General features: G+C 39.1%; 1 protein-coding gene across 1 annotated transcript in view; it reads left to right on the top strand.

The window, feature by feature from the left end:
• The first annotated feature begins 892 nt into the window (after positions 1–892).
• LOC139454552 (phagosome assembly factor 1-like) overlaps positions 893–24988 on the top strand; it is a 58064-nt gene continuing 33968 nt past the window's right edge. The window contains exons 1-2 of the mRNA XM_071236337.1: positions 893–1080; positions 22225–22307. Of these exons, the coding sequence (XP_071092438.1) occupies positions 1017–1080; positions 22225–22307 (147 nt within the window). The 5' untranslated portion in view covers positions 893–1016. The remainder of the gene's footprint in view (positions 1081–22224; positions 22308–24988) is intronic.

The following is a 24988-nucleotide window of genomic DNA, read 5'->3' as shown; positions in this document are numbered from 1 at the left end:
ATGTTTATTTGTACATGGGTCAATAAAACGTGTTTATTTGTACATGGGTCCATAAATCGTGTTTATTTGAACATGGGTCAATAAATCATGTTTATTTGAACATGGTTCAAACATGTATATTTGTACATGGGTCAATAAAACGTGTTTATTTGTACGTGGGTCAATAAAACGTGTGTATTTGTACATGGGTCAATAAATCATGTTTATTTGAACATGGGTCAAATATGTTTATTTGTACGTGGGTCAATAAAACATGTTTATTTGTGTGCAGCTGTGCATTCCTGATTGCGTTAATGTTTTAACAATATTTAGAAGACTGTTCCCTGAGTATTTACGTCACATTATGAAATCTGTTTCAGTTATCGTCGGATTATATGTTTTCGGACATCATACGGCCATGTTTATCGCGACTAGTCGCGCTCTAACAGGAGGTGTAGCATCACACAGAGATTTTTTAATGCTCGGATGATGGCTTGTTATGAGAAAGTTGTCTTTTATAAAAGCATGGGATGTTGTTTAGTTGTTCATGTGACATAAGAGAAATCTGCGAATGTTTCTTGCGCGTCCGAAAACCCATAACACGGGGATATAAGACGTCGAACTGTAAGTGACTGAGTCTAGGTAATCCTGGGGTTGATGGCATGAACACGTCGGGGACCACGTCACACACTGATCCCCAAACAGTTCAAATATTATACATGCTTCAGGATACAGCCAGTATGCTAAACTACAATGGGCAGATTACATTTCGGGCATGCGCAGTCGTGTTGTTTTATGTGAGTGTTTGTGACCGAATTATCAGATAGACCTACATTTCGAAGCAGACGACGCAAATCTTTGAAGGCGACTGACAGGAAGTGAATCGATTCGCGCATGCGTTGTGTGCAGCAAAACAAAAATGGCGTTCAGATATTTCGCTGAATGTAAACACTTGCTGATATAGCATCATAGCAAGAGAAATCTGCGTCCTGATAGAATAAATGACCGTCAGAAAGTTAGTCTAACTGTAATTCATCATGCTCGACCTAGAGGTAGTACCAGAAAGATCTCTAGGAAACGAGCAATGGGAGTTCGTTCTTGGTAAGTTGAGTCGTTTATCTAACCTATTTATGCACATAACGTCATCAGAAGAACTATCATACACCATCATCAAAACCTATATTTTGAACAAATGTGGTGTATATATACAGTGTCATTGTAATTTACATTTGAGTGAAACTATACGGTTTTAACGATGTGTGTTCTGTCATGAAACAACGGAAAATCTAGGTGTTGCCATTGAACCAGTTGAATGTAAACAATGTTTGCACCAATCAGCTGATTTACTGTGACAGTGGGCAAACAGGGCACTTGTCGTCAGAATATGTCGAATAAAAATTGTGCGTGCAGGGGGCAAATGTTTAGGTTTGCACTGTCATGTATATGTAGTTGTATATATTCATAGATACAGCTGACCTGTCTCAATTTATGTGACCTGATTATTTGTTATGTGAAATGACATATTTTAGCTCTAAAAAAATGGTTTGAATGCAGAAGCAACACTTTTTGTCTCATCTGTATAAACCGTCACTTCACTTGTCAGAATCAAATGATTGGGAACTGCTTTGATACACATACATACCCTGGACTATATTTGGGACACATTGAGAATCAACTTAATTTGCTGTCATCCCTGGATCTGAAGACGATTTGTTTCTACGTTTGTTTGAGAATCCTTGTCCCTTCAATTAAGATATATTTCTACCAGTGTCATATCTGATTATTATCAAAAATGAAACATCGGCCATCACTTTTACAATATGCATGAACAAATGATGGATAAACTTATCTACCAATCAAAGCAAAGAAGTGGTGTTGTAAACACACTATCCCGGAAACTGTCAAGTGTCTGTGATGTTAGTGGTCATTATCAACATGCAGTGATTGGACCTTGGATAATAGATTGATTTTCAATCAGGCAACAGTCATACTTCAACAATGCTCAAGTATCCAGTTGCTTCACCAACAATTAATTAAACCTTATATCATCTGCTGGAATAAGCAATTATAAGAGGGATTGTTCATGAGAGTTTATTGAAGGTAATTAGCATTATGTTATTTATGTAATTGGTCGATACCTCTGCATAATAATATGCATCCCAATTCCCATGTCTATCATGCCTTATTTATCGAGGATGATTTGATCATCAACATTCAACAACATTCAACATTCATCAATCATCAACATTTGATCATCTTAGAAAAATTTATTTATACATCAGACAAGTGTAAAGATAAACAAAATATGGTCAATTCTTGACTTAGATTAGATACTGCTATTCTATCTTCTCTGGAACCTTCTTCTTTTCTAGTGCACAACCCCTATCCTATACACCTCAGTATATCCCCTATCCTATACACCCCTCATTCATCATTGAAAAAAATACTTACCATCCCAGTAACCCTTAACCACATGGGTATATATTTCAATGAAAGCCCTCTATTCACATGTTTGTGTGTAACACTGGAGTAATGTCAGTCAGACTGTTTTGTTGAAGTAACAAAACACTGAAAACAATAACACTAATAGGCTACTACTTGTTGATTAAAGGTTTGTGAAAGTCATATTTATTCATATTCTGCCATCAGTGACTAAATACAACATTTTCAAACTTCATGTTGATAACTGTATATTTTTTAACTTATCCTATCTCACACAATGCATTTCTCCCTTCTTCTTTTGATCCTTATGTGGAAAATGCTTGAATAAATTTTCCAGCTTCTAAAAAACAATTCACCTGGACACACCCCAGCATCACCATGGTCGCAACCCAAACAATAGGGTCCTGCACTGAAGTCCTGTGCCCTGTGACCTACCCAAGATTACAGACTTTCCCCTGCCAAATCCTTCTCTTTTTAGTCGTCCAACAGTTGTGACGTGTTTGTGTGTTAGAGAATACAGTTTTGTTTCTTTGTGATTACACTACTACACTACGATCCTCCAGTTAAAAGCAGAGAAGCTCGCTCCTTTTCATCGTCTACGACTTGTTGTTCTCAATCACCAGTTCGCCACTCTAAGGATTGTGGCCATGCGAATTGTCTCCATCAGTGCTCACAGGATTCACGCTCACAGAATCTTGCTTTCAAGGATCAACACTCTCACAATAAGGATCGGCGATCGGAAGTTCGGCTTTCGAATGATCAGCACTTCCCCAAAGATTATTGCTCTTCTAGGGGATCAACTCTCCTCCAATGATCGGCGATTGAAGGACAGAGATCAGCAATCGGGAGTTCGGTTCACTCAGGATCGCCACTCATCTAAGGATTGGCGCTCTTCTAAGGATCGTCACTTGGGGATCGGTCATATACACATCGTCATTCACTATGGATTCTTTTAGCTTAACACTTACGAAGACGATTATCATACTGCTTTGATGGAACATTTGTAGACTTTGGGTCACTTCTAAACATCCAGTTATCTGGACCATCATCACCAACGGGATTGGTCTCGCTCTTATAAAAACCATTATCAGCCACATGATTTTCCTTGCAATCCTCCTCCTTACAGTGATTACGTGAACCTCCCACGTGAATGGGAATGATTCCCCTCCTTGGCATGGGTACTCTTATGATTCACCTTTACACCTTTACCGGAGTACCGCTCCCATGCTGGATACTATCACTCTCCTTGCAAGCATCTACCTTCTGCTTACAGGGCTGATAGCCACATCTGGAAATCACAGTACTGCAACTTGTTCCCGATCTCCGTCTCCGCTTCCGGTTCAGGACCCCACCAATTCATCTGTAGCGAATCCTGCTGTGACACTCCCTTCATCCACACAGCTGCTTCCAACTTCATGATGTCCTAATGATTTAACTACCATTCTCACACAAGATCTTCAATCTATATTGCAAACTGTCTCATTCCGGACCTCCAGTGCCGCCCACTACTTCCACATCGGCTTCGACACCCTTCACTCCTACTGACCCTGTTGTCTCGGTTCCTTCCAAATGTGAATCCTGTACCAAATGAAGTTGCAGTAGATCGTCACACTTCCCCCACATCTTCTTCAGGTAGCCTTGAGACTGCTGATCCTGTTATGGTTCTCCAATGGATTGCAGACAAGCTTCAACTTCTGTGCAGTACATCAACCGATGATCGGCATATGTCCTTCACCATTCCCTCTGCTACGTCTCTCAACATCACACTCCTCCCCCCCTCCCCAATCCTGTATTGTCGGATATGGTGACAAATCTTAACAAGGCCTTTGGATCCTTCCGATGGTTATGCGATCATTTGAAGTCCCCTCGGTTGCTGTACGAAGATGCTGGCACTCATGGTTTGTGCAATTCTACTACTGCTTCTGATCTAGATGGTAATATTGAGACCTTGTGCCCAAAGTGTACGTTGACTTCTTCAACCATGGAGGATCGTGATTTGGCTCACTTAGACACTACCATTCATAGGACTTTACCTTTGGGTTTGACTATCCTCTCAGATACTGAGGCTCTTCTATCGTTGATGGTTCATGCAACTTCTCCTGAAGAGGCTTGTGTTCATGGAAGTGATGATCCAGGACAAGATCACAGCTATCTTAAACCATCTCGCTCATCATGGGGGATCAGTCACTGCCTTGTGACATCGTGATGTGCTCCGGCATTGTTCATGGGATGATCAATTTAAGACTTGTTTATGCCAGCTTCCCTACTCCACTAATTTGCTCTTTGTGGATCGCTTTCAAGAGATATCTTAAGATGTTAAACGTGACACTCATTTTCAAGTGACAGACAATCTCCTATGCATGCATCATCTTGAAGAACAGCAAAAGAACAATCGTCAACGTCCTATCTTCGTTCTGCTCAATGTGACTTCCATGATGTCATCAGTGGTAAATCCTCTTCCTCTTTTCGTGGACATGGCCATCAAGGACAACATGGATCAAAGTCCTCTGGACGCACTGTATCTTTCTTGAGATCTAAGGACAGCAACAAGTCTGCCAGAACTGGCGACCAGACCTCCATGTGGCTTGCTTTGACTTCAGGACAACTCCAGCCGTTTCTGTTGTACCCTCACCAATAGGTGGAAGACTAGGTCTCTATGTAAGGAATTGGGCCATCCTGGACAATCTCTTTGTGTCGTTCCTCATACAGGCCAGATCAACTGCCCCTCAATGGAACTCCTCCAATGACGTTCCAATGCAGCCTGTCAACTTCCGGTTCTCAAAGATGACATAGGTACATAGCTTGCAAAAAATGCTATTGGATGCCTCAGTTTACTCCCTTGATTTTCTGGTCCCGAAGAAAGGCAGCCTCAAACTTCGTCTTATTTTAAAACATGAAAACATTCAACATGTTGTACCTAGAGTAGCCGCCACATTTGAGGATGACGTCAATCGTGTTTCTTTGTACAATCACTTGTCCCAGCGAATTTATAGTCAGTCTCGATCTGCAGGATGTGTACCTGCACGTTCCCATCCATTGGGTGCGTTGTCATTTCCCCGGTTCCTTTTGCAAGGCAGCCACTACCAATGGAGAGTGCTCCAGTTTTGAATTTCTCTGGCCCCATGACTATTTACCTGAATCATCAAGCACGCCCATGGAATTGTGTTTGAATCCTACATCAGTGATTCAATTCAGGCCAACGAAGATACAGACATCCATCTCCAACATCTCGATCTCACACTACGCCCTCTCCATCAACTCATTTGGCACATCAACATCAGCAAGTCCGAGGCAACTCCCACTAATGACTCCAGTTAATTGGTGCCCTCTTCGACACCCGTCTGGGCAAGATGATCGTTCCTCTGGATCAATGGTCAAGGTTTCAACATTTGTGCTGATTGCGCTCAAACAACCTCTTCTGTTACGACAATGGTAACAGATCTTCGGCCTTTTGATATCGGCACAGGCTCTTACTCAGACGGGCCAACTTCACCTTTGTCGGTTCCAGTGCTTCCTCAGGACCTTCATCGAGAGTGATAATTGCTAGACACTGATCTCCCTGCCACTTCATCTGTGTCCGCACCTCCAGTGATGGCTAGTAAAATCAAATGTTTGTTTTCAGAGTTGAGGCCATTCATCCTGACTCTACACCGCTTCGTTGATGCATCAACCACAGGCTGGAGAGCACACTTCCATGATCTACAGGTAACAGGGTGCTGGTCGGTCGAAGAGAAGCAACTTCACATCAAAATCTCGAGTTCAAGGCAGTCATCCTGGTATCTCCCATTGGTCAGAACTTCTTCGTCACACCTCATGATCCAGCCAGACAACAGCTCGGTCTTCTGAGTTCCACCAAGTCGAAGTCGCTCCTATCGCACTCAGTGCACTTCTTCCTTTTGATCAACTCTTCAAACATTCAGGTTTGATCAAGGCACATTCCAGGGGTCTCCTAGGTGATAGCGGAATCCCTCACCAACAGAATGGCACAATGCTTCTGTATTTTTTTGTGCTAGCTAATTTCCAAGGGTTTCCCAAGGAATGTGGAAGTACTCCGTCAGTGTTTACTTGATTTTAAGAATACAGTCTTGTGAATAACATATGAATGTCAAAATGAGTCGTTCATATGCTTATGAATATCTTTTTGTATTTATCTTTGATGCTACATGCAACTTAAAAATAGGCAAGTCGACATCGGCAGAATGTAAACAAAAATTACATGATTTACATGATATTGTTACATATAATTTGCTAAAGGGTTGTCTCTCTAATGTTTGACGTACATTGACATGATTTCCAAGAAATGACCACATACTGAGATAGGATTTGGGTAAAAACGTAAATAACAAGCATGACACTTGGAATTACAGATTATGTGGGGTGAAACATAACTAGTCGCAGGCCTTGAGTGTGACCTGTTTACCTTGCATACGATATCAAGGTGCTGGTCCTGATTGAACTTTGCCAACACTGTGGAAGATTGTAGACATGTATATAAAGATTACTTAGGTCAATAACAAAAGGATTTCTTTTTATTTTCAACTCACTGATTGACCCTGCAAATATCACTGTAATGCATTAATACTGCAGTGGAACCTGGCATAACAGCTATGTTAAAGAATATAAACCTGTAAATAGTTTTACCGTATATATCTGGTATATACCATGTAAATCGCATGTATACAACAGAATGAAAACACAGGTACTAAATAATGACAAAAAGGGCTGCTTTTGCTAATGTGCTATGGCGACAGATACAAGCCATTGTCAACGGTCCCTTGAGTTTAGCCATGTTGCACTGTAATTTGTGAAGTGTACCTCAGAAGCCTTTGTACAGGATATATGTCTCATGTGTAGGTAGTCATTAGCCTAGCAATATGTGCACAATTACTAATGGATGTATGTATAGAGATTGTGGAAACCCTGCCCGGAACATGACCAGGTATTACAACTAGGGTCTTGGGTCTACAGGGAATTGGGTGGAGAAAAGGTTTTCCTTGCATCCTGTGCTTGTTGTAGGATGCATCTAAGATGGGGATTAGCAGGACACAATGGCTGTTCAGTAGGGCTGTGTATTGCAGCATTAGAAATTGGCACTAGTCCTGTAGTCCTTACCAAGCTGCCCAATAGTTAAAGTATCATAAGGACTAGTAGAAATTTGCCATTATTAAGAGTTTTGCTATATCTTATCTTATAAGGACTAGTGGACTAAAAATGTCAGTTTCAACTGCTGTATTGGCAAAATTATTGTTTTGCAATACATGTATATTGCGATACAGGTGTCTGTATTGTGATAGTATTGCAATATATTGGGAGCTAAAGTGCTTGACACTAATTGACACTGATTGTACATGCAGAACCTATTTGTACATGCTCAAGTAAATATTGCCATGTAAAAGTTAGCATGGTCAGTTGCCACCATTTTGTAGTCATGGATACAGGGGAGAGAAAAATCACATTTTAGGTTATAAGATACAAATAATAACGGAACTTGTAACATTTTTTTACCCAATTTACAGAAATAAAGATTGCAATCTGTACTATTAGTTATAATATGTATTTCAGTATACTGGTAATACTGTGCAGTCCTACTGATGAGTGTGACTGGTTCCTGGGTCGATGTGCATCAGGGAAGCCCAACTCCCAGCGTGATCTGACTGTGTGTGACTATATCCTAACACTGTGGATCATTGGGCAGTTTATGGATCACTTGTTTGTGTTGTCAAAGCTCAGTTACTTTACTGGGCCTTGTTCCACAAAGCACTCTTCACACTCGGATTATTGTAAATCCCATTCTTTAACATGGACTTACGATCGTCCTAGCTTAAGGATGGTTTTGTGGAAGGTGGGCCAGGTCAAGAGTCAAGGGTTATGTGTCACTGATATAGGGATAGGGTTGGCATCATGGGATTTCAGTGCATTAGATATGTAGTAATTAGCAGTGATAGTAATCGTAGTTGTGTCCTCAAAGTAAGGAGAGTTAGATGCTGTTATTGTTAGACTGCATTAATGATGTTAATTGTTCACAAGTACAGTATTCGTAATTAGGGGGGCTCAGGGATCGTTCAGCATGCTTCTATACTGTATTTAAGTCAAGGGACAACCAAGTTTTCAACTATTACACCTAACAATAGGTTTCTGCTTAATTTCTTACACTACAAGACAGGAGTTTGTTTGAAGACATGGTGTATTTCCTTGTGTACCTAAATCAAATGTAAATGTCACTTATACAACATTGAACAGGAAATACACATCTGCGCCTGACATTGTGTCATTTAGGAGATAAACCTACTGTGTTTTGAAATTTGATGTAGTCCCACTGTAGAATAGATACCTCTTTATTATAATTTGGAACCTTGCGCTTTGGGACTACATCAAATTTCAAAACACAGTAGGTTTATCTCCATTCTTCCATGACAGCAACAACGCTTTGAAAACGGCACTCTCTTGCAACTCGTAATAACACAGGTGCACAGGTCCGCAATCTTAGAACATTCTGAAAAGTGGTCACAGATAGTTATGTTTGGAACAATTATTACTAAAGTTCAAGATTAAAAACACCATAGTCGTTAGTAGTTCATGATAAGTGTTCAAAACACATAGTTTTTAAAAAGAAGTTGACAAATAACACTCCAAACTTAGTCCAGTTGTACACTGTGGACTGACTGTCATTTCTTGGAATTTTGTGAGAGAGGTCATTTCTTGGAAATCAAACATGCCATCATTTCTATTGTAGGGGTGACGGGTAATAGAAAAAGGTTTTAAAATGCTAAACGAATATATTTCTACAGCAAGCTTTATGAATGAACATTCTGTTATACATTTAACATGTGTAAGTGTTATTAGTTAGTTAGCAATTACTCACAGTAAACAATAATAAAATCAAAATAAATGCCTCTCCACCCCGAACTTGGATGTGGCAGAACTTGACCAACATCACGGTTATTCACACCTCACAGCTGTCAATTGCTGACAATCTTGTGTTTACATTCTCCGTAACTAGTTATAAAATGAAGCAAGATGACAACCCCGATCTATGATGTGGTTGAACATTAACAGGTAGATTATCTGGGATTGATCGAGCCTGCTGGTACATCCATATGATTACCAATGTGACTGAGTATGACTGAACAGCCGCTTTTTAGGCTGCAGACGAGCCAGATATTTTGAAACGAGGAATCTGCATGGTGTGACCTATTAATTCAAGATTTCACGGATCCAAAGCCAAATAGTGACAGAACTTAGACATTTGTGTTCCAGAAATAGTGGATCGTGTATGATTTTCTTAATTGTGCATGTTCTGAAATGAATTTCATCAAGTTTGATAGGCTGTCACTTCAGTTGGGACATTGTTTTCGTGGACTTTCGAAGGGGAGTGTTTTCTGATGGACTTTCAGATCCCCTCCTACCAAATTCTAACGGTGGTGGTTTACAGAGATGGCAACAAATATTGATCAGAAAAAGGTTTGTAAACAACATGTCATGAATAAAGTTTTTTCAAATAATTTTTATAATGTTATATTTTACTTTCATTGTCGGTTGTTTCAGTGAGGAAATAGCTGAAATTGTTCCGATTCTGGTCACCATAGAACATTTCTCTAACAGTTTCATAAACATTTCATTTGTATGCTAAAGATATGCCTTCGTTAAATCTTTAATGTCATCCTCAAAGCAGTCAGGGTTGCGGCCTAGAACGCCCCAAACATCTGATATTAAACTACCGTATTTCCTCTATTTGACGCTACGCCGTCTATTAATTACGCGAGAGCCCTTGACTCGGCGTGTATTAGAGACCTGTCTGGTATTAGAGACCCAGCGTGTATTAGAGGAAATATAGATATGTTTTACAGTTCATATGGGGGTGATCATTCGGCAGCCATTTTCTATAAATCGATATGTAGGCTATCTATGTATTCATACGCACATTTTTGGTGAAAAAGCTTAATATATTTGTAAGGGGTTTCCATAGCAAAAAGGAAACCCCTTTTTAATCAATCGGAATCAAGCATTCATCAATGTCATGGTAGAATTCCTTATTATCAGATACTTTCTTAGGAAACCTATCAACTTATGATGGTACATCAGTCAGTCCCACATTGAGTCCACTTTTCAGCGTCACTGCATATCTTGATAATAGATAGCCTTCACAGTATGGCATTGATACACAAGGGAATAAATACATGTATGTAGTCATGAGACTTTACGACTTTTATCAGGTTTTTGCAACATTTTGTATGAATTTGCCTAAACTAACTGAAGTATAGTTTATATGTTCCAACAACAGTGTCTACAGCATTAGTGAGTGAGTGAGTATAATTTTTCAGCCGCTTTTAGCAATATTCCAGCAATATCACGACGGGGGACACCTGAAATGGGCTTCACACACTGTACCCATGTGGGGGAATCGAACCCGTGTCTCCGGCGTGACGAGTGAATGCTTTAACCTCTAGGCTATCCTACTGTCCCCTCTTCAGCATTAAGAGACCAAGAATTATTTGTCCATTCAACTGAGCGTGGTCATCAGTGAAGCTGTTCTGGACATTTTGAAGATTATGAAGTCACTCACACATCATAAATAATCATAGGCCTCATGAACAAGATTTCTTTTTCTCATCATTTGGACTGCATTAAAACATATGTGTTCCTGATTTACAACAAAGTATGATTTTCAGTCTGCAATATTCCAAATGGAAAATATTTTTATGAATACAGCTGTCATGCCAAACTCAACTTCTTTGAGGCCATTAGGTATGTTATTTTGAAATGTTTATAGAATCCTTATTATAATGCAGTAAAAGTTTTCTTTTGAAAAATTCAATATTATCCAGATAGGCAGAACTTTGTAATCAGGCATGTAAGCTAAGCTAAATATTAAATTACACTATCATAATTCAATGCCTATGTTTTGTTAAGTAAAAGTAAAAATCTTTGATTTTTATCAAAGTCAGTATCAGCATCTGTCTTTTTCAAAACAGTTAAACCATTCATCTGTCCTTTAGGCATCCTTGTTGTATGAAGTGCTAAATTGTCCAATGTAGGTGAGCTTCTGTACCTGTGATACTATGGTTATTAACAGTGTTAGTCTCTGTGTGATTCTGGTAGGTTAGATGATGGTAAACTGATGGGATGAAGTAACCTTGGTCTCTGTTGCTGGTCAGCTTGAATCCTTTGATGGCTACTATAAGCTATTCTAAATCAGCTGTCTCAGTTCACATTCAGCAAAGCTCCAGGCAAACCATCCCAATTGTCCTCACTTTCAACCTAAAAAACAACACTTTCAGGAGCCATAAACATCCATAGATTCAAGCCGGTTATCAACTGTGACCAAGATTACTTCATCCAACCAGCCTACCATTTATAGATAGAATATTGTCACCATGATTTTGTATCAGCAGCTGTCACCCGTTGATTTTTATCATCTTTTTATGCTTTTAACGTTCTTCAAATTTATTTTTGGTCAAGCATTTGTGATTAGGTATGTCCCTACAGTATTAAAACCTTCAAAGTTGCTGTGTTGACTTTACTTGCCCTTTAATGACTTGCATGGCAGTAAGGACACATTGCCAAGATGTTTAATCTCATTTTCAGACATATAGATCATCTCATTTAAATGCCAAGGTATATGAGAGCTTCACCTCAACTGTTCACCACAGTTGGAAATCAAATCATTCCAGAAATGTTATGGTAGACATTCAGAATCCTCTGAATATGACTTTCCCATGCATGGAGTTTACAGGGAGTTTTCACATTTCTTTCTCACTGGCACTTACTTTAAATGATCAGGTGGTCAGGTTTGGTGATTTGGTTGACAATGTGGCACTGCACCCCAACATCATCATTGTTCATGATGCTGATAATTGATTGTCTGACTAGATCCAGACTTGATTGTTTACAGGCTGCCATTGTATGGCAGGAGTCTTGATTGGTGCAGCATTAGGCAACAAAGGAACGCTTACTTTTTAGTGCAAATTGTGTGTGTGGCGGGTGGAAACACCAGTGATTCATTCATGTAATTTTCATCACTATTTGGCCTTTGGTGCCCAATGGAATCTGTTTAAGCAGATAATCAAGAGTGATTATTCTCTGGCATTGATGTTTTGTATTCAGTATTTTGGGAACTGAACCTGGCCTTTAAAGCAACTAGTGAATTCGTTCATCAGTCAGCTAACCCAATGCTCCTGTGAAGATAAAGAAATACAAAGCATATAACAGTAGTAGGTAGCACATGTAGATAATATCCTGACTGATCTGCAGAACAGGTTCAACATACGGACCATACTCATTACTGCAAGAATTCTTTAAGACTACAAAACATCACTGATTTATTAGAAGTACTCTTTTGGTGCAAAGGAGAAGTTCTATATGGTGTATCAGAAACTGTTTATAGGGTTTGACTGCCTTCATTTGTGTCACATCTATATGGCATCTTAAGCTCCAGACTCCTGCCTTCAGAGTGAGTGAGTGAGTGAATTTTTAACCCAAGGTTGGCAATATTATTCCTCAATCTCTCCGTCCTGTATTCGAGCCCTTACCAGGTAATTTCATGTAGACCCCAGTCAGCTTGGCCAAACATTTTAACCTCTTGATGCACATTTGGTGGGCACATATATGCTCTTGAGCATAAAATATTTTTTTTTTATAAAATGCATTTAGTAAATCATAATTTTATGTTAAGATACATTTTTTACATATGTTTGTTTCCTTCTTGTCCTCATTTTGAGTTAAGTAGTGTCTTTACATTATTATTACCTCAGGGAAATATTGATCAATTTTCTTGAATGCAAACTGGTCATGATATCTTACTGAGCATACAAGACCTCTTGGTTGGTTTATGATACATCATACAGAAGACTAGAGCCTGGTGTCTGGTTAGGGACAGAGATCTAATTACATCGTTGTGTGATGCCCTCTCTCCATCGATCACAGACTGTCATTGATCTCAGTCACTGCTGTATGACATGGAACATAGGACTTCTCTGCAATGTCAGAGAAAACACTTAGAAATCATTGCTGTGGAATGTCAGTGGTGGCTACAGTTCATGAACACTTCATATTGATGAAGATGGTTGATGTGCAGGATTAACTTTCTGCACCATTAGTCCTCATAACAACATCAGTCGAAAAGCAAATCTCTGTGGTATTATTAGTTATCAAGGAAGACTTCTATTCGAGCACTGGAACTTGTGCCATATGATTTTATTGATAATTTGCATGTCTGGGTCATAGTGTCAATTTTGAAGCTGTGTTCGTGACACTGTGTGCTGTTTCTGGTGGCAGGCCCCAGTTGTGATTCTTGGACACAATTCTTCCCTGGTACCCCATGCTTGTTTTAAGAGAAGATTAATGAAGATTGGGTTACTGTGGCTGACATGGCTGATTCTGTATCATTGTTCACTGATAGTGTTGATAATTGCTCATTTTAGCAACCACTGGTCTTCATGGCCAAGACTTGATTATTTACAGGCAGCATTGATGAAGCTGGAATATTGCTGACTGCAGCATTGATAAGTCAATTCTCACATACTTTATTGGGAGGAATGTCATGAAACAATAGCACAAGGACATTTAGTGGAATGCATTGTCAGGTCGTGTTTCTGCCATCTTTCTGTGGCTTCAGTCGTAGCTCGTTGTCAGTCATCTGTCATTTACTTTTGCAGTGTCAACATCTCCCATGAAACTATAAAGCCTATGTTGTTAAGACTTTGCATGAATAATCCAAGCTTTGGTGTCGTTAAAAGGTGCCAACAGAATCTATGCGGTAATTGGGTGGTGTGTCTAACCGTAACACATTGCTATGGTTGTTATATATCATATTTCACCCTTTTACCTTTATGTTCTGGTGGATTGCATCCATTGTTTAGTGGGAGAGTGTCAGCCTGGGGAGCAGAAAGTCGGGGGTTCGATCACAAAAATATGTTAAAAGATGGTACTTGTTGTTACCCTGCCTGGCACTCATCATTAAGGGGCTCAAACAAGGACTGGTTGGCTCGGAGTCAGTATTCTGTGTCTGAGTTGGGTATTCATGGTAGTCATGCTGAACGTGTAATTTTGACTCTCGGTATAGCCAGTAATGCATGTATCAATGTGTAATTTAATGAACACGCTGTTGGATGCTTATTTCATAGAGACTTCTGTTTTACCTTTCCTTCTTTGTTTTTTACCCTTTTATGGCCTTTCTGTCGAATATTGTATTCCAGAAGATAGTTCCGGTGAGCTACGGTCCGTTGTGGCACCATTTCTAGTTCTTTGAATAATAAGACTTAACATAGTCATTAGGCTCAAGGGCTCAAGGGCTCCCTGGTAAATTGCATCAACACGCTGGAGACCGCAGAACAAGAAATAATCTGGTATTCAATGTGGGCTACATGGTTTGAATATTCTGGAATTTGGTGATGATATTTCAAAACAATGTTTTGGAGGGAAGATATTAAACTACTGGTGTGTCTTTGTCTACCCTAGTGGGATTTATGATGGCTGAGCCTCACTTTGACAAAGAATGCAGATGGACCAGGTCAACCAATAGCTTTTGTCCAAATTGAGATACCTGTAGCTGTGAATGATATCTAGTTTATTTTATCACAGTCCGTCACATGCAGCTACACTTGACAGTACTTATACTTGACTATGGATTCGATGTCAGGACTAGAGAGTTGCCCATGAAAGCTATTGATCGCTTTCAATTAAATGGAACGACAGAGACTTGTCTTTGTTTGTGGTTGTTGTTGATATTGAGCACTTTGATAGATGCCATCTTTAATTTTTATGCTCATACAACATGAGCAGCTGTTCAATAAAAGCTTTCACCGACTGTCAACGTCTGTTGAGTCTGTAGAAAAAAAAATATGGAGTTGGATGTCATACTCATCCCATGTGTGTACAATGCTTTCCACACAAACCTGATTGTTTTGTCAAATAGGCAGCCATTTTGTTTTTGGATGATGTCAGTATGTTTGGTTTCAAATGAGTTGGTTTGAAGTTTGCTGAATTGGTGGATAGTTTATGGATAGTTCAGTGATGTTTTTAATGTGTTTGTAACATGTGATGAGGATGCTGTACAGCTGGACTTTTCCTTTCCACACTTGCTTTATGAAGCAGTGCTGTACTACTTTGGGTATTGTTTGGTTATATTCAGTGAAACTAAAGTTCCACTTCCAAATCCTACACTTCTGTTGGAGTGTTTGAAGAGTAAGCTGTTCATGGTCACATTGTAACCAATGTGTAATGTAATATGTTTCGAGGAAAGAATTACGAGCTGTTACTATTGATTTTTTCCGTTCTTAGAAAGTGATATTGGTTCCTAAAGTAACACGTTTACTGACAAATGAAGTAACAGGTTTTTCACCTTTTCTTAACTAACTCCCAACTTGAGCGCTAATAATCTAGGTCAGGATCTGACAACAGAAAACAGCAGTATTGTTTTTTTGGCATGTATTACACATAATATATTAAGTACATGTGCATTTTGTCTTTTCAGGCAGGGTCATGGGGAGGGTCATCCCAAAATATGACAAGCAGTTGGGAGGGTCTTTGTTTTCAGTACATTTAGTACATTGTATATGTTTGAAACACACACAGACACACATCCACACACCCTCCACTCTCCCCCACCCTTGTTATAGATGACCGATCCCTAATTACCTCTAAACACACAATTCCAGCTTCCATCTCGCAATTGGTGTTGATTACTACTAGTTCCCAATTTGGTTTGGTCCCTGAGCATCCAAATTTAGTGCTTAAGACAATTCCCAGCAAAAGTGACATAAAAAAACAGTGGAATAATTTACATCCCATTTTACAGTTATGTGTTAGTTTAAAAATAAATATTAGTCACTTTCCACTTTCAATGATAATAGAGTGTTAATCTTCAAGCCCTAAAACTGTCCTGTTGGTGAAGAAGCCATGTCAAACTTGATTCATTTTCTGTTATTTAAGACCACTGACATTAGTACAGCCCCTAATGTCAATCTCCTGACAAACAAAATTAACCCACACTCTACCAGCCCCTAAAATCCCCCGATAATGTAAAGATTTGTATAGTCCTTAAGTGGACTGGTCCAAGCTGGTGCTCAATGCTTCACCCATAGTGAGCCATAGTATTGTGTAATGAGTCTCCAAGGACGGACATAGACAATGATAGAGGTTGTCATGAATTATTCAACTTTTGTCTTGAGTAGTACTCTGTATCATATCTGCTACTGTTACAATCAGCTCGTTTTCTCTGCGTACATGAATGATGGTTTCTGTCAGTGTTGTAATGGTCACATTGTTCTCCAACTTGTATCATTCCAGCTGACAGTTACTTTATCGGTCATGTAGGAATACAGTTTAAAAACTAGATCAGGCAAGAACTAGGTACCATCTGTTGGGAATAATGGCCTTTGAGACACAGAAAAAGTGCATGAAGTTAAAACAGAATACAAATGGAAAAGAAGAACAGAGTTGAAATAGCTGAATATTCATGTATCAGTGAAAATTGTCACAAATCTATTGCCAGTGAAATCAGTTGACTGGTGTTACATTCATGTTGACACATGAAAGACCTGATGTATCAGACACCATCATTATTAATGTGTTTTTTTACTCTCCCATGTTCTCAAGTTTTCATCTTGAGTTTTTTTCTGTCATACTATTTTCAGAGCTTTTATAAACATGAGGCTCGTCCAATTTGTTTTACAAACAAAATTTACTTCCTACATTTGGAGATGTAGAAACAAATAAACATGATAAAGATAATGTGTTTTTTTATAAAAGAATTTAAAGCATGTTTTTTGTTTGTAGTACCGTATTTTCTTGAGTATAGTGCGCACCCAAGTATAATGTGCACCTCCTCTAGCGGATTCAGTATTTTGGAAAATTTACACCGCACCCCTTCAGCAAATCTGGTAAACAAACAGGTGATAAGAAACTTGGTTAGTACAATTTTGAAATTTGAGATAAAAAATCACCAGACATGTTGATTTTCCCTTTAATTTTTATTTTTTGTTCTGCTAGGCATTATTTTACAACCATGGATTAAGATTACCGTGTCTATTTTCTCTTAAACTAAGCCGGAAACAGCAATCAGCTGTACAAACGTTTTCTTGGAATCTACCGGTGATTCGGTTTAAACTTACCCAATGATATAACTTTTGGGATTTTGAAACTATTTTTTTATCAGGAATAATACATTCCAATGTCTTGTTATTTTAGCTGCAGATTTTACTAAATATATTCAAGATAATAATAACCCTAAGCACAGCACTTTGGTGCAGCTGATCACTATTGCCTGTTATTTATTTTTTTCACATGGAACAAATGGACCAGTTACCGTCCAGGCTCCCGCGCACGTGATCGCGAGAACTATGTATAGACATAGAATCGTCAAACTACAACAAATATGACTTTTAATGAGTCAAAGTATGGCATTTATGATATATGTATCCATTCGCTGTCGACTAAAGTTCGTTTCAAGGCGTCAGTAGCGGTAATCTGACCGTGGTTGCTGTTTATAACGATGAGTTGTGTGACCTTCTGATCACTCCACACACGATTTCGCCGAAATTAATTAAAACAATATTCAAAGGAATTTTGAATAAAATTAATTAAATAAGGTTACAAACATACGTCCAGATATACAATGAACACTAGTACATGATTAATTTGCGTACTTCAGTATGGATTTGTTGACATGGTATTTCAATGTTACATGCTCACAGTAATGGCTTTGCGTTGTTGGGGGTTGGGGACATCAAAACTCATTATGGCGTGTATATTGTGAACCCCCTCTTACACAGCTGTGGGTTTTTTTTTAAAAAGTGTTCACTAAACTCAAGAATATATGGCACACACACACACACACACACACACACACACACCCCACACCCCTGTGATACTAGTGTTATCAGTTTTAATGTTATTCAAGACCTTAAGAAAGGAAAACATAAAATCAACAGGCATTTTGAAAATACTAATTCACAATTTCTAACATCCTGCCTCTTGGTATTTTGTCCAGTGCTTATTCTTTAGAATGGTTAATATCTCTCAAGACAATATTATATCCAATTATGTCTCTGTCTGTCTATTCTGGCAGTATTTCTAATTCTTATTTTGGACAGAAAAATGTTCTTGGATCTTATGTGACATGTTTGACGTGAAACTCATCTTTGACTGAAACATCAGCATATAGATTCCTCCTTGTTATGCATGCAGTGATACTTGACATCCTGTCTTTCTCAGGACCTGTTCCTCAAACATGTTTGACCACGATAATTTATTATTAGTTTTTTATCCAAATTTGTCAAAAATGTTAGGCAAGAGGCATTTATTTATATATGATATTTATCTTTAGCAAACTATTTATGAATGCACTGTGTAAGTTGACTGCATGGATATTTGATTGAACTGTGTATGTTGTGTATTTCAGTAGGAAAAAAGAAAGAAAAAAATATACGTAGCAATTAGTCTATATACAGGCAAACAATAACTTGATGGGAGCCTCTGTGACACAGCTGGATTGTGTTACCCATGCACATGCACATGCACATGCACATGCACATGCACATCAAACATTACCAGACATGTGCTGACACCAATCATTGAGTTCTGTATATTTCAAACACTTACTAGAAGACAATGCTTATTGGTTTGAGCCTATTGTGTTAATCATGCAGAATGTGAGGTAGAGTTCTATAAAAAATGCTTGAACGTGAACTAATACAAGGTGTCATATGAAACCTAGCCAGGATGACTGTGATGCAACAAAAACATCTGCATCATTGCTCCTGCGTCAGTAACTGAAATGGTTGGTCAAATTATGGACTATGTGGTACCCTGAAATTTGTCTGCCTCTGTCACTGTCAGATGAGGGGGCACATTGACATGTCAACTACTTGGTGGAATGAGGTGGGTTCTTTCTCCACTGACTGCTGTAGTGAATATTTGTATTAAAGCTGTGTTCCCTCCCACACTTTGTGACCAAGAAGTTGATATTTATTAACCTAATTTAAGACAGATCTGGGTTATATACAGAGTAATTTAATTGAATGCCCATCCCTTTTTGAGAAAACTTGGTGAAAAAAACTCAACAAATATCTTTGCTGAAAGATACTGATGACGTGCTTAGGTTTCACTGACTAAAGCTGGGTTGACAGTATGTAAGAGGGGGTGGAAATCATCTTTTTTTTCAAAATTGGGATATTTTTACAGCTGTTCTTTTCCTACCCTCTCAGGTATTTTAAGCCTCTTCCTCTTTATTGGTCCTGTTATTAGTGATATACAAGTTACCTCTACAAAGCCATAATATTAGTTTTACAATATAAACATGAACTAGGAAATTTGTAATTACAACTTGCAAATTTTTACTGACATTTGATGCAATCTCATTAAAATCAGACCTAAGTTCTTGTTGCCGCTAAACAAAGATCTGAGGACTTCCCACGTCAGAACGACCTTTCGCAAACTTTCACCGATCACTGAAATGACTGACAAGAAGTCGACATCAGCCAATAATAAAGCAGCTTTCCTGAGCTTTACGGCACTCTTTTCAGCCTGGCGACTTCCATTTCAGACTACACTTGAAAAATCAGTTGACATAGTTCTCGGTTAAACTTTTGAAAACTGAACAAACGAACATTCCGGAATATCTAAAATATGGTTGATATTGTATGGCAGTGCTTCCCACATACTGTGAAATGCCTCCTCTGTTTAAATGTTTATCCCACGGAAGCAAGAGATCGACAATAATTTTGACGGAATCAGTCATACGGGCCGTAACTGTCGTTCGGAATACAACGTGTTAACTTTTTCGAGGTTGCATGATTAGAAAACACATTCGGACTGTCACTTTCATGACCTGGTAAGCGACGCTTTGATTGGTCGGATGAAAGGTCATTCTGACGTGACCCGTAATGGGATGTCCTCAGATCTTTGTATGGCGATAACAAGAACTAAGATCTGATTTTAATGAGATTGCATTTGATTAGGGTCGAATATCAACCTCTGAGCAGGTCTAGATAAACCTCTATATTTTAGCTCACCTTGTCCAAGACTTCATTTCACACAATTATTTCTCTCTTCAAGAAACAATTACATTTGGCCTTCATCCCTAAATCTTGACTTCCCATCCTATTGGGTTCTGGGGAAGAATTGGTCCCCAGTGACCGACAAGATCTCTGCTTGGTGTAGGAAGTGACTAAAATGGATTGGATGGTCAGACTCGGTGATTTGTCTGACTGCTTGTCTTTCATCTTCCCGAGGCAAGTGAGTTAACTGACTATAAAAGTCCAGTTTCCACCCTTGCCGAACTAGGCTGGTATTATGCAGTTACATTCTGGCTGGACTAATGAGTCTATGCATAGTCCAATCAAAACCGCGCACCGAAATCAGAATCCGGTTCGTCAACTGTCATGCAGATTCGGTCGATTGCAGGATTTGCAAAGCATGTGCACCGCCAACTCATTGTCAGCAGATATTTTCCAAATCTTTTCATGTTTTTAATCAAGGTGCTCACGTGAATTGATGCATTTCGCGACATAAGAACCGTTTTATCAAAATCTAGATCTTGTTTATCGATCAGATTGTCCTGACTGGGCGCCACCATTTTGTGAAGCAAACGCAAGTGATACGAGAGGTGGAATCCCATTGGTCCATAGGAGAGGCTTAGAGGGGACATAACTGGTAATAGCCACTGGTGGTGCTACGATCGAGCCCAGTAATTCCAGCCTCGTTTGGCAAGGGTGGAAACTGGACTTTTAAAGTCAGTTAACTCTCTTGCCTCGGGAAGATGCATGTCTTTAGGCCCTTATGTTGTGCATTGTTGCTCATGTTTTTCTTGTTTCTTGTTAGGTCCAGATTCAATTATATATGGGCTGCAGTGATATGGCTTGAATATTGCTGTTTGTGCATAAAACAACATTTACTCATTCACTCAAAACAGTGAGAAAAATGAAGAGACACATAAGAGGGTTCTAAATTGAGCATGAAACTCACAGGTTCCTTGTCATAACCCTAATGTTGACACTTTCAGATGTAAAGGGTCCCTAGATTCAAATACTATAGCAGCAAACCTAAAGGACCCCAGGACTCCCTTATTTCCGGACACTCCATAGTATGAAGGTTTTTCACCCAAACACTGAAAACTAAAACAGAAAGTTTTAGTTTAGGCTGCTATAAATGTGACCATTTGAAAAATAATCGGTGATCAGTTATAACCACAACTGACAGATAATATGTCGGATTTGTCAGCATTGCGTTAACCTTTTTTTGAGTGTGCATCAATGGTAACCTGGTTAAAATTGTTGTTAGTTATGATTATTTCCATGGAAAATGCCCTGTCTTTCACATAAAGGATGCCAGTGATCTTTCTCTATACCTGCCCATTTATCAAATGATAACAAACTTGATCTCCAAATTTTTATTTGATTCAAAATTTCTTCAAATTGCTTTCCCTATTATAAAAAATGGTGTATTAGTCCTGTTAAAAGTGTCCAAACTGGTCCAGCACATCATACATGTTTTAAAATAATCATAATGATGGTTTTGTTCCTTTCTGTACATGTATGATTGTATGTAAAGATGTGAATGTGTGTGCACCACTGATGCTGCTGTTCGGAGCCTTAGACTAATATAGTTCAGTTCAGGTAAAATGTGATCAGCATTAGAAATTGGCGCTAGTCCTGTAGCCCTTGCCAAACTGCCCAATAGTTAAGGTATCATAAGGACTATTAGAAATTTACCATTTTTAAGGCTTTTGATATGCTTTATGTAATAAGGACTAGTGGACTGATAATGTTTTTCCACTGCTGATGAAGATTCCTATATGTGTTCCAGGTATGCCTGTCTACCAGGCGGTGAACATCCTGAAGCGCCAGGATCGGATCATCAAGGGCATCCAGGTGTGGTACAGCGACCAGGTGAGAAACGCATCATGGCAGCCATCTCCATCAAAGGGAGGCACTGAAGCTGTGCTTGGTGACTTTACCAAGGTGCTAACACACGAACGACCTACATCACACATCACATAAATGAAATACTGTTTAAAGTGGCATTTAGTCAAATTCGTTCTCTCTCTCTAACTCTCTCACACTCTCTCGCTGGCTCACTCACTCACTCACTCACTCACATTCCTCTGCCTTTGACCACTAGTCCCAAGCCCAATGTCTTAAGAAGCGTTGTGGGCCTAGTCAGATTAGCTAATAAAAGTAGAGATAAAAGTCCTTTGTAAAGGATGCCTGCAGAATAGTTTGGAATTGTTGACTGTTTGTGTACAGACAGATTACTATTGACAGTATTGTAACTACCAGTATATGATATATAATACCCAGTGCTGAAGCTTTCTAGGAACATGATGGGCAGTTTTGTCCTCATGGGGATTCTTGAGAGGTTTAGGTCTAAGATGGATTTATGCTGCTGAGTATTAAAATAATACTGGTACTGAATAGGTGAACCTTGACCTCTAAGGCAGACAACTCTTGTACTGATGTTATGTCTTCATGTCCCAATGGCATGCAAGCACTATTCAGTATTCAAAATCAAGCATGACAGCTGGGGGGTCCTTGTCATAACCCTGAGTTAAAATTACAAAATTTAGGTGGTTACAAGATTCAAATATATAGCAGAAAACCTGAAGCATCCTAGGACCCCTTAATTTCGAACACTCCCATCAGTCAATTGTTTGTGTGGTTCATACCCGATTATTTACAATGCTTACTGGCAGGTTTGTTCAAGGCAGCTTAGCATCATCATTGGAAGTTCTTTCTTAATATGAATATTGGCTAAATTAGAAGCTTAATCCTTTGTTACTTCTGCAAACTGTAATTTTACAACTTTTTGAAGAATTGGGTCTGCAACATTTGTACTGGCAGCCTGAGAAGCTGATGACTGTGTTTGGGATTAGCTTTACTACCATATGTACCTTCATGTATGATTCATTCCTTCTTACTGTATACTGTCCATGATGCTCTCCAACATATGTGTGCAAATTTGGAAAGAGTCTGTTAAATACCCATATATGTCTCAGCAAAAACAAAAACTTACAGTAGTTCTTTCTCCGCTTCCTTTTTGAGTTGTGAGGCCATACCATGTTTACCCAGTGTAGTAACCAAAGAGTCCCAGTTGTCAGTAACATGCATACACACAAACAAGATGTTATCGCCAAATTACAATGTCTAATTTGGTCAGGTGACACCCTAGCCCTGTGTTTATTCTGCCCCCAACTTGTCCCCAGTCCCACTCGTGAACCCTGCCTGCCTTTTAAGTCCATCCCTGTGCTCTGATTATAACCAGGAACCAGGCAAAGACACAGCTATGACGTCAGTCGGGAGAGATTTCCTCCGACTTGTGTCGTCAGCGTTGGCAAGTAAGCCCCATGACGTACCACAATGCAACAAGTTAATGCCATGCAAACAGATAACGTTGGTGGTTACTATTATTGTGTGGATTGCACTAACCACATCGATTAACGTGATTTGGTGTATCATGATAGGGGCGATTTTGTGATTGGTCAAAAGGCGGCTTTTATCCTAGAAGCGATCATTCACCTAGCTAGCACATTTTTCTGTAGGAACAGGAATAGAATGAGATATGGGACATGATATTGATTTTCTTGAAATCACTTGAATCACCGCATGAGTGTCGCCTGTCTCGATGGCACATTCACAGATTGCATAGTGAAGCTATTTATTCTATGTTTAGCAGGATTCCTCTCATGGGTTCAAGAGATATTCACTGTTTGTGACATTTGTGTTATGTTGCTATGTAGGTAGTAATCTGCAGAAATATATGCATGATGTCAGAGGATGTAGGTGAAGTAGCATGATGCTTGACACTGATACTCATTCTAACTTACAATTCTTGGTGGTTGATGACACTAGGAGGGTTATATTAGGCATGATTTTGGTTGGTTGGTTTGTTGTTTAACGCCGCACTCAGCAATATTCCAGCTATATGACGGTGGTCTATAAATAATCAAGTCTGGACCAGTCAATCCAGTGATTAATATCATGAGCATCGATCCACGCAATTGGGATCGATGACATGCATCAACCAAGTCAGCGAGCCTGACCACCTGATCCCGTTAGTCGCCTTTAACGATAAGCATAGTCACCTTTTACTGCAAGCATGGGTTGCTGAAGACCTATTCTTTCCCTATTTGGCATGAACACGGTTGTTGCCTTTCACTGGAAATTCAGGCATCATCTTGAAAAATTAGGACCCTGCTATTTTACATGTTAGTAGTGGTTTGCATGGGTTGCAAGCATGCAGGCATGTTGTCTCTTACAGATAATTGTTTGCTCATTGGAATCCCTGTCTAAGGTATTCGCCATTTTATCGGAATATGAAAGATGAAGTTTTGCATTTAGCGTGATCCGACAAAGGTTTCTTTTACATGTGAACTACTTCTTAGTTTAACAAAAGAAATGAATAGTCCCAGTTACAAATTCATGGTTATCTATCTTTTAAAAAGTTTGATTAATTTTAATTAGATATGGTGAAATAAGTGTGGGTGAGCTTGGCGTTACAAGAAGGACAGTTACTATGGGGATTCAAGGTTAGAATATGTCCTAAATCATAGAATATGTGACTAAATGGATGT

This window comes from Haliotis cracherodii, unplaced genomic scaffold, assembly GCF_022045235.1.
Source record: "Haliotis cracherodii isolate W230 unplaced genomic scaffold, xgHalCrac1.p SCAF_10, whole genome shotgun sequence".
Classification (NCBI taxonomy): domain Eukaryota; kingdom Metazoa; phylum Mollusca; class Gastropoda; order Lepetellida; family Haliotidae; genus Haliotis; species Haliotis cracherodii.
This window is presented reverse-complemented; position numbering and strand designations above follow the sequence as displayed.